Source organism: Gopherus flavomarginatus, chromosome 6 (genome assembly GCF_025201925.1).
Source record: "Gopherus flavomarginatus isolate rGopFla2 chromosome 6, rGopFla2.mat.asm, whole genome shotgun sequence".
In the NCBI taxonomy this organism is placed as follows: Eukaryota; Metazoa; Chordata; order Testudines; family Testudinidae; genus Gopherus; species Gopherus flavomarginatus.
Genome location: NC_066622.1, coordinates 21,658,016 through 21,671,048, shown reverse-complemented (window position 1 = coordinate 21,671,048; position 13,033 = coordinate 21,658,016). Strand labels below are relative to the sequence as shown.

General features: G+C 46.4%; 1 protein-coding gene across 1 annotated transcript in view; it reads left to right on the top strand.

The window, feature by feature from the left end:
- Positions 1 to 11,231, top strand: part of LOC127053795 (uncharacterized) — a 93,505-nt gene extending 82,274 nt beyond the window's left edge. The window contains exons 33-34 of the mRNA XM_050959079.1: positions 4,805 to 4,879; positions 10,967 to 11,231. Of these exons, the coding sequence (XP_050815036.1) occupies positions 4,805 to 4,879; positions 10,967 to 11,231 (340 nt within the window). The remainder of the gene's footprint in view (positions 1 to 4,804; positions 4,880 to 10,966) is intronic.
- The last annotated feature ends 1,802 nt before the right edge of the window (positions 11,232 to 13,033 follow it).

The window sequence follows — 13,033 nt, the reverse complement described above, 5'->3', positions numbered from 1 at the left end:
TAATTCCAGCCCTGGAGCAGGGCGACTGGTTTTCAGCCCTCGACCTACAAGATGCTTATTTTCACATCACTATCCACCCAGCCCACAGATGTTTTCTTCATTTTACCCTTGGCTCGACGCATTACCAATACAGAGTCCTACCATTTGGCCTTTCTGGAGCCCCTCGAGTTTTCTCCAAGCTCCTAGCGGTAGTCACGGCCTACCTCAGGAAACAAGGGGTTATAATATTTCCTTACCTAGACGATTGCCTCCTCAAGGCCTCCACATACACCGAGGCCCTCCAATTCACAAAGATCACCATCGAGTGCTTTCAATCCCTGGGCCTGCGAATAAACGAAAACAAATCCACATTAAGTCCTACCCAACGCCTGGACTTTATAGGAGCGACCCTCGACTCCAGAACCGGACGGGCATCCCTCCCACCCAACTGATTCAATACCATAAAACTGCTGGCTACAAGGCTTAACAGCAGCCCTCGAGTAGCTGCCCGAGACTGCCTCCAACTACTGGGGCACATGTCGTCGTGCACTTTCATGGTCCAGAATGCACGTCTCCACATGAGATGCTTCCAAGCTTGGCTGGCCATGGTTTACAAAGCGAACGTGCACTCAATAAACAAGCAGTTAACCATACCTTACCACGTCAAGGACTCTTTCACATGGTGGACAGTCCCCAACAACCTCTGTTCTGGAGTTCCCTTCCTCCAGACTCCACCAACTGTGATGATGATGACCGATGCATCCCTCACCGGCTGGGGAGCCCATATCTCTCACCGAACAGCCCACGGGCTATGGTCTCACTCCGAAACCTCCTTACACATAAACGTTCTAGAACTTTGAGCTATCCGGAATGCTTGTTGTTGCTTCCTCCCACTAATCAAGAATCAGCATGTACGCATAATGACAGACAACATTGCCTGCATGTTCTACATCAACAGACAGAGGGGGCTCGTTCCCACTCTCTTTGTTCAGAGGCCATGAAACTCTGGAACTGGTGCCTTGCGAACCGCATCCAGATAGCTGCCTACATCCCTGGTGTGCTGAACACCACTGCCGACAAGCTAAGCAGACGTTTTCCTTCGGAACACGAATGGGAGATAGACAACAGAGTCATTCTCAACATATTTCACATTTGGGGCTACCCAACCATAGATCTCTTCGCAACCCCAGAAAACACGAAATGCCTCAACTTCTGTTCCAGGGTGGGACTGGGCAAACATTCCCTAGGGGACGCATTCATGATCTCCTGGCACCGGCCCCTCATTTATGCTTTTCCCCCAATACCATTGCTCAACAGGGTACTCACGAAGATACGAACGGATCGTGCCAGGATAATCTTGATCGCACCCTCATGGCCAAGACAACCATGGTTCCCATTCCTCACCAGAATGTCAATTCAACCACCGGTCTCCCTACCTCTCATCCCCAACCTCTTATCACTTCAGCATGGCCAACTTCTCCACCCCAATCTCTCCATGCTTCACCTCAAAGCTTGGTACCTGCATGGTTCTCCCAACGAGAACTAGACTGTTCCGACCAAGTACAGAGGGTACTTCTACACAGCAGAACGCAATCCACCCGTACCACCTACCTCCGGAAATGGAAAAGATTCACAAAATGGTGCTTAACCAAACAACTGTCTCCTACCTCTGCACCTCTCCCCTGCATACTTGATTATCTATTGGACATTAAGCAATCGGCCTATCATTCAGCTCTATTAGAATCCACTTAGCTGCCATCACAACCTTTCATAGCACAGTTGACAATACCTCAGTTTTCACTCATCCCATCACCAAACGTTTCCTGAAGGGACTCCAAACCCAAAATCCAGACATTAAGCCACCTACCCTCCATGGGACCTTCACCTAATATTGTCCTGTTTAACTCATCAACCCTTTGAGCCCTTAGCCACCTGCTCCCTTTTGCACCTCTCGATGAAAACAGCCTTTTTGGTGGCCGTTACCTCCGCCAGACGGGCAGGCGAGATAGCAGCCCTTATGGCAGATCCACCATATACGCTGTTCTTCAAGGACAAATTTACTCTACATTTACACCCGAAATTCCTTCCAAAAGTTCATACTTCATTTCACTTCAGTGAACCAATACACCTACCAATTTTCTTCCCGAAACCACATGCAAACTCCTTCAAGGCCACCGTGCACACACTTGATGTGCGTAGGGTCTTATCCTTTTATCCGGACAGAACTAAACCCTTCAGAAACTCTCCTAGACTCTTTGTCTCCATCGCGGACCGTTCCAACGGCTTGGCTATCTCTACCCAGAGGCTTTTGAAATGGATCTCTGATTGCATACGCCTCTGTTATCAGATAAAGAACATTACACCTCCAGTATTGATCAGGACACACTCCACTAGATCTGTATCTACCTCAGTAGCCTTCCTACGCAAAGTACCCTTGTCTGACATTTGTAGGGCCGCCACCTGGTCCTCCCATCATACATTCATTACTCACTGTGCCCTTACTCAAGGCCCTCTCTCTGACACTAGATTAGGCAGGGCAGTATTTTCTACGGCATTCCTGCCAGATCCGAAGTCCCTACCTCCTTGAGATGCACTGCTTTGAAGTCACCTAGAGTGGAGCACCCACAGGGACATCTCTCAAAGAAGAAGAGGAGGTTACTCACCTTGTGCAGTAACTGACGTTCTTCGAGATGAGTGTCCCTGTGGGTGCTCCACTACCCACCCTCCTCCCCTCTACTTCGGAGTTGGGGTAGCCTCCGTTGTAGAGAAGGAACTGAGGGTACCGGCCGCGCATGCTCACTAGTGACATACTCAGAGTGAGTGACAGGTTCTAAGGATGCGTGGCCACTACGAGTACTGCTGCAAAAAATCTCCGATCAAAGGCGCAGGGGCGCACCGACACCTAGAGTGGAGCACCCACAGGGACACTCATCTTGAAGAACGTCAGTTACTGCACAAGGTGAGTAACCTCCTCTTCTCATGGTCACCCTGAATTTTATTTTATTTTATTTCAAAAGTAAGAGTCAGATTTCTCAGCAAAAAAAATGGAATTTGTTTGGGTCAAATTCACAATTTTATCTAAGGTGTAATAACAGCAGCACAGAAAGCTGCACTTCTGAGCAGAAATGACAGGTGTTTACAAAGCAATCCAGGGAATTATCTGCCAAGTTACCAAGTGTTATGAAGTGAGAATAGGTTATTTCAGCCAGCACTATACATATAATAGAATCACAGAATATCAGGGTTGGAAGGAACCTCAGGAGTCCAACCCTCTGCTCAAAGCAGGACCAATCCTGGAGCAGAGACAATGCAGAGCCCAAGTCTGGAAATCCCACCCCTTTGAACACTGACTCTCAGAGCAGAGAACAGGCCTTTAGGATAAGTAGATAGCAGCCCAGACTGTTGGATGTACAGGTGGTAGCTGCCTGCACTTATGAATGATGCAGTGGGCACAGAACAAAGGTGGCTGAGAGGTGCCCAACAAAGACAACTCTGATCAAGATATTTTCAGAATGTGTGTGTTGTATAGACACCAGGTTGGTGTCTCCTCCTGCTCAACACTTTGTTGTGGCTGTTTGCAAAGCAGGGATGCAGAAGGTTGCCTAAAAGGAGAGAGTCTGCTTTGTGGCTGGATCCTCCAGAGATATTTGAGAAGCTCACTCTGGTGTAGTAAAGGAAGCTGTTGTTTGATAACTGTTGTCAAGCTATTAATATAATTCTGATATGACTGCCTGGCTTATTCAAGAGCCCTTGAAGAGCATGCAGAATGTCATGGTTACCAGGGCCGGCTCCAAGCACTAGCTCAGCAAACAGGTGCTTGGGACGGCCAAGGGGAAGGGGCATCATGTCGGGCTCTTCGGTGGTGGGTCCCTCAGTCCCTCTCGGAGGGAAGGACCTGCCGCTGAAGTGCCACTGAAGAAGAAAGCGGAGGTGGAGCTACCACTAAATTGCCACCAATTGCGATCATAGCTTTTTTTTTTCCCCCACCGCTTGGGGCGGCAAAAACCCTGGAGCCAGCCCTGATGATTACAGGGCTAGCTACATCTCTCTGAATGCACCTCCACAAGTTCCCACCAGATGAGCCTCAAGCTGTCAGTTTTTGTGGGGTGAAACCCCGTGATGCTCCCTTTCTTACACCAGGACCTCAGTTGCAGACCTCTGTGTGCTAACTATGATTACCCTCACAGGCCAGAGTTAGTTTCAGTATCTGCACTTCTGTGAGCAGTGGCATCCTGTGACCAGTCAGCCTCTTCAAAATAAAATATCATTTATTCTTAACAGTAGGAAAACCACACAGCATAGAAGAACAGGGAAACCTATGTATCTAATGCTTACTTTCCCCCCTGATGTGAGCCAGGTAGGCCTACCTTCTTCAGACTTCCTCCACAGAGCCTCTCTTTGTGTCAGCCTCTTCCTCTGACAACTGGTTCCCCTTTCTCTTCAAAGAGGGACTTTTTAACTGTTTTGTCTCCTTCTGGCCTTAGTCTGCCAGCCCTAGGAGGCCGGCCCTTCCCTAATTAACAGCCCAGCCATTGTTTTCTTAATGATCCTTGAGGCATTTTCCTCAGAGGTATCTTACCTCTATAGTCATCATCTCATTTCCTGCTTGCGTTTCCTAACAGCCCCTTTTAACTTAGCTCCATATAGTTGACAACAACTGCCCTTTCCACAACTGGATGATCATAGAGCATGAATAAATGAATACAGAGTGCCCACCTCCTCCAAGCATAGTACCTACAGTATTAGCATTTAGAAAGATTGACGTATACCTTTACCTTAATATCAATCACTTGGAGATGACTCTGTCTTCTGTTTTTCTTTTAAGGAGGTACATCTTGGTGAATGCTGAGACTCCTTCAATATCCTCAACCCCGCCTGTAAGCAGCCCACTGGAAGACAGGTTACTGAGTGTCCGATTCCCCAAACAAAAAGAAAGGATGCGTCAAACTTTGCCCCACAGTGTGCACAAGCAGTCTCAGCCTCCTGCAGCAATGCGACACCCTCTTGCCTTATGAAGGCATTTCCAGGAGTGGCTAACACCATAATAAGACCACTTGTTTAGTCCTGCAGATCACATTTTGTAATGTGGTATTTTTTTCAAGCTATATTGTTATCTGTTTACTCTCTGTAATCTTGTATTAATACTCCATCGTTGATACTCATTAGCACCAAAGTGAATATTCAATGAGCAATGATAGCCAAAGGGGATAGCATTTCCTAGGTAGGCTGAGAACCAGGGAGTAGGGTTATGGAAAACTTTGATGCCAAAATCCAACTTTTCTGGTTTCATTACCAGAGCTACGCTCCCACTAATGTGCACTGACCTCAAGAACATTTCATGTGAACCTGGGACTGGGTTGTGCCTCCCAACAAACTTCATACCTCTCTCCCTTAACCTATAGCCATCTTTAGGAGGGAGTGGGCCTTTACTCCCCCAACAAATGTCTTTGAGGAGGAGCTAGATGGTCCTCTCTTCCCACCAGTTGTCATCCGAGAAGCTGGCAAGCAGGCTTGCTGTGCTTCCCAATACCAAAAAGACTTCTGAAGGATGCCAGGTAGCCCTACACTACCCACCATCTGAGACCTGAGGTGACTCAGTTGGCCCAGAACTGCTTAACAGGGTTTGCCTCTATCTAAAGATCTTGGGAAGGGGAGAGTGGCCCAGAACTCACCATGTGGAGACTGTAGAAGGCTGGTAATGTCCACTAGCTTTTGCCCCCTCTTTGAAGACATCTGAAGTAAAATTTCAGTGTGGAGAGCCAGGGTGAACCCAACACTGAGAGCTGCAAAACAGATGAACTGAAATTCACCCCCAACCCCAAATTGTTTTTTTTTCATTGAAGCCAACAGGTTTTATGTAGTCCTGCCTGAGAACTCAAGCCCTCAATGCAACCATCCATTAATTACCAGAAACTACCCAAGTCAGAGATCCAATCACTCCAGTAAACTGTTAAAGTAATAAATGAAGGGAATAGAAAATATCAAAGGTTTCACCCTGGTTTTGTCTTTCATTTTCACAGTCAGCTTTTATTTCTTTACAGTATCAGCCTTTTCATACCAGCTAATTATGCTACAGTAGTGAACTGACAAGCAGGATTGGTTCTCATCATTAGGCTAAGCCAGAGGTAGGGAACCTATGGCACGGGTGCCGAAGCAGCACGCGAGCTGATTTTCAGTGGCTCTCACACTGCCCAGGTCCTGGCCACCAGTCTGGGGGGCTCTGCATTTTAACTGAATTTTAAATGAAGCTTCTTAAACATTTAAAAGCCTTATTTACTTTACATACAACAATAGTTTTGTTATATATTACAGACTTAGAGTCCTTCTAAAAACATTAACATGTATTACTGGCACGCGAAACCTTAAATTAGAGTGAATAAATGAAGACTCGGCACAGCACTTGTGAAAGGTTGCCGACCCCTGGGCTAAGCTAACCATGTTATGTCTGTTACTCTCCAAGAGTTCTGCTAAATCAGGGCTCCTGCAAAAGGGGATTACAAGTTCAATTATTTCCACCAGTTCCCATGTATTCTACTATGTCGTGGATCCCAATTACAACTCTATGATCCCTGACAGAGTTAAAACATGGTTTGATCTTGCAGTGTAGCCAGGATCAAACTGTTTTACTTGTGTGCCCAAGTCATGATATAGCACTGGACTTTAGCAGGGCTGTAGCACAGTTCAGAAACATGTTTAAAACATGGTTTGGTACTGTATACTCTACAAGCCAGTACAGTCTCCCGTGTCAGGGAACAAACAAATGAATTACTATAGGATAGGACCATAGATTAGTCCATTTAGTAGGTGTCAGAGATCCACAGGATCAGTGCTATGTCCCCAACTTCGGACAGTGTTTTGGAGGAACCCCTTTGATTTTCCAGACCCCCAAGGGGTCTCACTTTCCCTTCAGCATAAACCATGCTGCATCCCAAGATTGAACCTCTGGGGCTTCAGAACTCTTGCTTCACACCTGAGCTCTGTTCAGTGAGTCCAACTGAGATAGACTGGTGGAGACCTGTACACTATTCAGAGGTTAATGCTCTTCACCCTGTATTTGCAGGGACACTCAAACAGTGTTTCCAGAATAGTAGGTAGGGGTTGTTAGTCAACTGGAACACAGCATAGGAAGTCCTTAAGTTAACAGAGACATGAAGGGTAAATCACAGGCCATTCTGGTCATTCCAGAGCAAGCCACTTGCAAGCTGTAGTGAACTCCTTTTTCTGGCACTCTGTCTTTCTCTTTGACTTCCTTCCTTAGTCGGTTCCCAGGTGAGAAAGCCCCAAGCTTCTTCCAGAAGCCAGCTCTTATCCCTCCACCTCAGACCTCAGTCCTTCGTTCTCCAGCTGGAGGTATCTGCTCAGCTTCCCTGCTGAGAGGCAGGGACATCCTCCACCGTCGGGGTTGTTGTTTGCAAGGTGTCAATGTCCTGGTGCTTGGGTTTGCCATTGTTTTCTTTGATTTTCCATTGATATAATTCAGCAAAGGCTGGTCCTTTTTAATGACCCATTCAGATTACAGAGACAGCTAGGCAATGTGCACACAACTGTCTCTTAGACCTGGTCTGCCTTACAAATGTTCATTGGTATAACTGCATTGCTCAGGGCTGTGAAAAATCCACACCTCTGAGCAATGCAGTCATACCGACCTGACCCCCAGTGCAGACAGCCCTGTGTCCATTAGAGGGCTTCTTCCTTCAACACCTTGACTGCAGTGCTGCAGAGATGCAGTTGGGATGCTGCTGTGTGTGTTGCCAAGCCCTCAGCCTGGCCTGAGACCAAACTTAGTCCTTTCCCCAACTGGGTAACTGTGCAAAGTATAGAGGAAACTGAGGCACACATAAGATTCAGAAAAAATCTTACCAAAAATACTCACTTCATCACAGTAGGTAAGGTATAATGTGATTTTCCAATATGGTTATAGGATGCTTCTGAGAAGAAAATCTATCTAGAACCCAGCTATGTTTACATACAGTTGCTTCTACAACAGATTCAGCAGTGGTATGGACAGGGCCTTGGTGTTTGAAGGAAGGTGATCAGAATGTGGTTTAAGAGACTATGAGCCAAGGTTATGATAACTAGCCCTATGATAGAGGGTTTTTGAAAGAGAGACTTATTCTAAGCAACGAACCTGGGCTGGCTCCAGAACCAGCAAAGTGTTACCGAAAATGTTGGGTCCGCCTAGCTGAGAGCCGATGACAGCCAGACAGGGATAAGGAAAGGTTGCTTTATTCTGCAGAAGAAAGGAGAGTTTTGTACTTTGGTACAAAAAACTTTATATAAAAACCAAGATTTTTTTATATACACTTACATACAGGCTTTAGTTGTGTTAGCATTTGATTGGTGGTTAGCAAACCCTGCACTTTTGCAATTTGCTTAGCAAAAACCAGCTTTGGACCAGCTTCAACTGCCTCAAGACTGATAAGGAAAGACAGTTTAAAAGTTCAGACTACTCTGTCCGTGAGGCGTTTAATTTCTCCTAATGGTTGCCAGCTATTATAAGGCTACTAGCTGTTAGGGGGGGCTGCTAACTGTCACAAAAGGAAGCAAGTGCTTGGGGCGGCTAATGAAAAGGGGCGGCACGTCCGGGTCTTCGGCGGCAATTCGGCAGCAGGTCCCTCGGTCCCGCTCGGAGGGAAGGACCAGCCGCTGAGTTGCCGCCGAAGAATGAAGCAGTGCAGTAGAGCTGCCGCCGAAGTGCTGCTAATCACGGCTTTATCTTCCCCATTTGGTGCGGCAAAAAAGCTGGAGCTGGCTGTGCAAGGAACTATAGTGAAAATTAATCCGTAGCTACCAGCAGGGCATTGAGTGGCAGGTTCTCACATCTCTCAAGATTCACTACATACTTGGCTGCACCTGTCTTGCCATAACAAGCCATAAACTTCCAGTCTCTATGGTATTAGGTTGCCTGGCAACAGTGCCTCTTCTCTGAATCCAGTCTTCTTATACTGAGTCATTAAAACCTTTTTGGTTTTTATCTATGCAGCATCAAGTATTCCCTTTACTAAGCATAATGACAATTGCCACTGCAGGCCCTTTTCTCTGTTTGGATTGCCTCATCTCTCTGCTAATGCACAGAGTTGGCTGCAGGAAGTTCTGCTGCATGTCTGATCAGAGCTCCATTTTCATGTCTGGTTTTCTTTTGCTTTCACTGACAACGTGCAGAATGTGAAAATGGGTCCCTGAGCCTGATAAAGGCATGTGGATTTCTGAATCGCCATTGCTTTGGTAAAGCACTTCCTTTGGGGCAGTTGTTTTGCATGTGGGAGGTGCTTGGCTGGCAGTTCAAGACCATGACCCTTCAGGACAGCAGAACCATTTAACCCAGAGAGCAGCTGGAAATTCTCACTGCTTAATTTATTTTCGATTTTATATTGTGAAGTGTATTTATTGCTCATAAAACTGAAGGCCCAAGACTATGGCTAAAGCCAGCTGCAGTGTGGCAGGGTGTGTACCCCTATGCAGCTATTGTGATGCACCATATTCTTGACTTGCTCCACCTCCTGATTTTCCAATTGCAAGCTGTTGCACAGCTCTGCCAGTGAACTGGAGACTGCAGCATGCTTTCATATTCATTTCTGGGCACCACCATCTCTGCTGTGTTTCCCAATCCCTATCTGTGCATTACCTTCGGTTCCAGCCCCAGGCCCTAAACAGCTCTACCAATCCGCCTCAGCATCCCTACTACTCCATTCCTGTGCCCTCTGCCCAGGGGCGGCTCTAGGCATTTTGCCACCCCATGCATGGCAGGCAGGCTGCCTTTGGCGGCTTGCCTGTGGAGGGTCCACTGGTCCCGTGGCTTCGGCGGGAGGTCCCCTGAACCCGTGGGACCAGCAGACCCTCCGCAGGCAAGCCGCCAAAGGCAGCCTGCCTGCTGCCCTCGTGGCGACTGGCAGAGCACCCCCCGCTGCTTGCTGCCCCAAGCACGCTCTTGGCGTGCTGGAGCCTGGAGCCGCCCCGTCTCTGCCTCCACACACAAAGCACCTCTCTTCTGAACCTACGAGCCCCCTGCTATTCCAGTCCTGCTGTCTTTGCTGAGACTGAGTATCAGGACACTATTCATTTAACCTTTATTATGCATTATGAAACGCTTTAAAATTATACTCTCTCTATCTGAGGGGGCCTCGCAGAATGCATGTGTATAGCTAAAAATCACAGAGTAAAAGCTATCAGAAGGGTTAAAAGTTCAGTTCAGAGATCCATGTTTATGCAAGAGAGGATGAGATCACTAACATCTAAATCCATATGCGGCGATGCATTTCCTGAGTTTCATACACTGCTGTGCATGTTAGTAACATCTATCTGGCTGCCTTTCTAACATGCCCACCATAGTGCCTCGGCACCATGCGTATTATAGTTGGCACAGGTAGCTCTAGCTATAGGTGAAGTTTTCCAGCACTTCTCATTATAAGAATCCATCTTTAGTTGCTTATAACTCTGCCAAACTTTAATCATTTGGTCTGAAATTTTCCATGCTGAGTGTCTACCTCAGGCTGAAATTTTTGGAAAATTTCAGCAAAAATGGTTCAGCCATTTCTGAGAACAAGTTTAGGGGGAAATATGTTAATGAATTGGTTGTAATAAATTGTTTTAGAAGCTCTAGTGCCTCCAGGCTTTGGATCAGGGACTTGAAACGTGGCAGGGGTGGGGGTCTTCCTGGTGTTAGGGTTGCGCCTTTTGATATTCCCATGAAAAAGTGCCCAAATTTGGCCTCTGAAAAATCACAGTTTGCACATGCTCAATAGAGACTTATTAGAGTTTGGCAGCCAAATTAAATTAACGTTCCATATACACTGGGCATCTTCCATCCCGGAGCTGCAACGGCTGCGCAGGACTTTCCCTGCAATTGCTGCTGTCAGCTGCTGTGATGCTGGGCAACAGAACTGAGAGTAGAGAGTCTCCTATGCTTTCAATAATCTCCCTTTTACAAGCTATATCGCTAGCTTCACCTATAATTAAGAATATCACTATAGCATCTCTCTCTATCCAGGTATTTCTATGGCACCAATCACCAGAGCATCAGAATGACATCTTTTTGTGTGGAGAGGGTTCAGACTCTCTTTCTTTGCTTGAAGCTGCTTTCCAGGGGATGGTCACTGTGGGTGGTTTTCTTCCAGCGAAAAGTTGTTGAGCCATTTTGCAGCCGGCAATGTTGTGGGCAGTCTGTGCAAGAGTTTCATCCATTGAGTGGGAACCCAAAGCTCTGGTGGGTAAGTAAAGGAGGAGATGATTTTTTCCCCAAATATTTTGTTTAATGTTATTTAAAATCATCAGTGTGAGGCCTGATCCTGGGGAACGTGGGAATTCAAACCTGTTATGGGAGCCAATGGGAGCTTTCCCTGCCAGCAGTCTGCAAGCTTAGCTGCCTTTTTCTTTTATTGATATGGGATCTCCAACAGGTGTGTTGTTTTTAAAGCATTTGAGTTCTCCAGCACAAGTCCCCTATCTATCTGCTTTCTACCATACTAATTGTCTCTGCAGCTGGAGTGGACAGAAAGCTTTTCTAGCTAGGCCTGAGTGCAGCCCGATCCGCTTAACTGCAGGAAAACAAAAACATTTTGCAAAGTGCCATGCTTCTTTTGCAGCCTGATTTGTACCCAAATATTACTGATTTTCCTATTAATTTCATTTGGTGATCCCTAGTTCTTGTGTTATGAGAAGGAGTAAATAACACTTCCTTATTTACTTTCTCCATACCAGTCATGATTTTATAGACCTCTATCATATCATATCATATCATATCATACCTGTTAGTCATTTCTTTTCCAAGCTGAAAAGTTCCAGTCTTATTAATCTCTCCTCATATGGCAGCCATTCCATACCCTTAATCATTTTTGTTGCCCTTCTCTGTACTTTTCCCCCCAGTGTATCTTTTTTGAGATTGAGTGACCAGAACTTCACACAGTATTCAAGATGTGAGTGTACCATGGATGTATATAGTGGCATTAAGATATTTCTGCCTTATTTTCTATCCCCTTCCTAATGGTTCCTAACACTCTGTTCACTCTTTTGACCGCCATTGGATGCTGATCAGATGTTTTCAGAGAACTAACCATGATGACTCCAAGACCTTTCTCTTGAGTGGTAAAAGCTAATTTAAACCTCATCATTTTGTATGCATAGCTGGAATTATGTTTTCCAAGATGCATTACTTTGCATTTATCAACACTGAATTTCATCTGCCATTTTGTCGCCCAGTTATCCAGTTTTGTGAGATCCCTTTGTAACTCTTTGTGGTCTACTTTGGACTTACCTAACTTGAGTAATTTTGTATCCTCTGCAACCTTTGCCACCTCTCTGTTTACCCTTTTTCCCAGATCCTTTTAATATGTTGAACAGCACTGGCCCCAGTACAGATCCTTGGAGGACCCCGCTGTTTATCTCTCTTCACTGTGAAAACTGCCCATTTATTCCTTCCCTTTGTTTCCTATCTTTTAACCAGTTACTGATCCATGAGGGGACCTTCCCTTTTATCCCATGACTGCTTAGTTTGCTTAGTGTTAGATGAGAGAACTTGTCAAAGGCTTTCTGAAAGTCCAAGTACACTATATCCACTGGATCACCCTTGTTCACATGCTTGTTGACACCCTCAAATAATTCCAATTGATTTCCCTTTACAGAAGCCATGTTGACTCTTCCCCAATATATCATGTTCATCTCGATGGCCGATAATCCTGCTCCTTGCTATAGTTTCAATCAATTTGCCGGATACTGTAGTTAGGCTTATCAGCCTGTACTCAGGATTGCCTCTTGGGCCTTAATCTAAACCAACGATTCTCAAACTTCATTACACCATGACCCCCTTCTGGCAACAAAAATTACTACACGACTTCAGGAGAGAGGGACTGAAGCTTGAGGTTGCCTGACACCCTGAGTTGGGGGGCCCAAAGCCCAAGCCACACCGCCCCAGACGGGGGGGAGGGGGCAAGCCAAAGGGCTCCAGCCCCAGGTAGGGGCCTGTAACCTGAGCCCTGCACTCGGGCTTCGGCTTCAGCCCCAGGCAGTGGGACACAGGGTTCAGCTTTGGCCCCGGGCCCAGCAAATCTAATGCCATTCC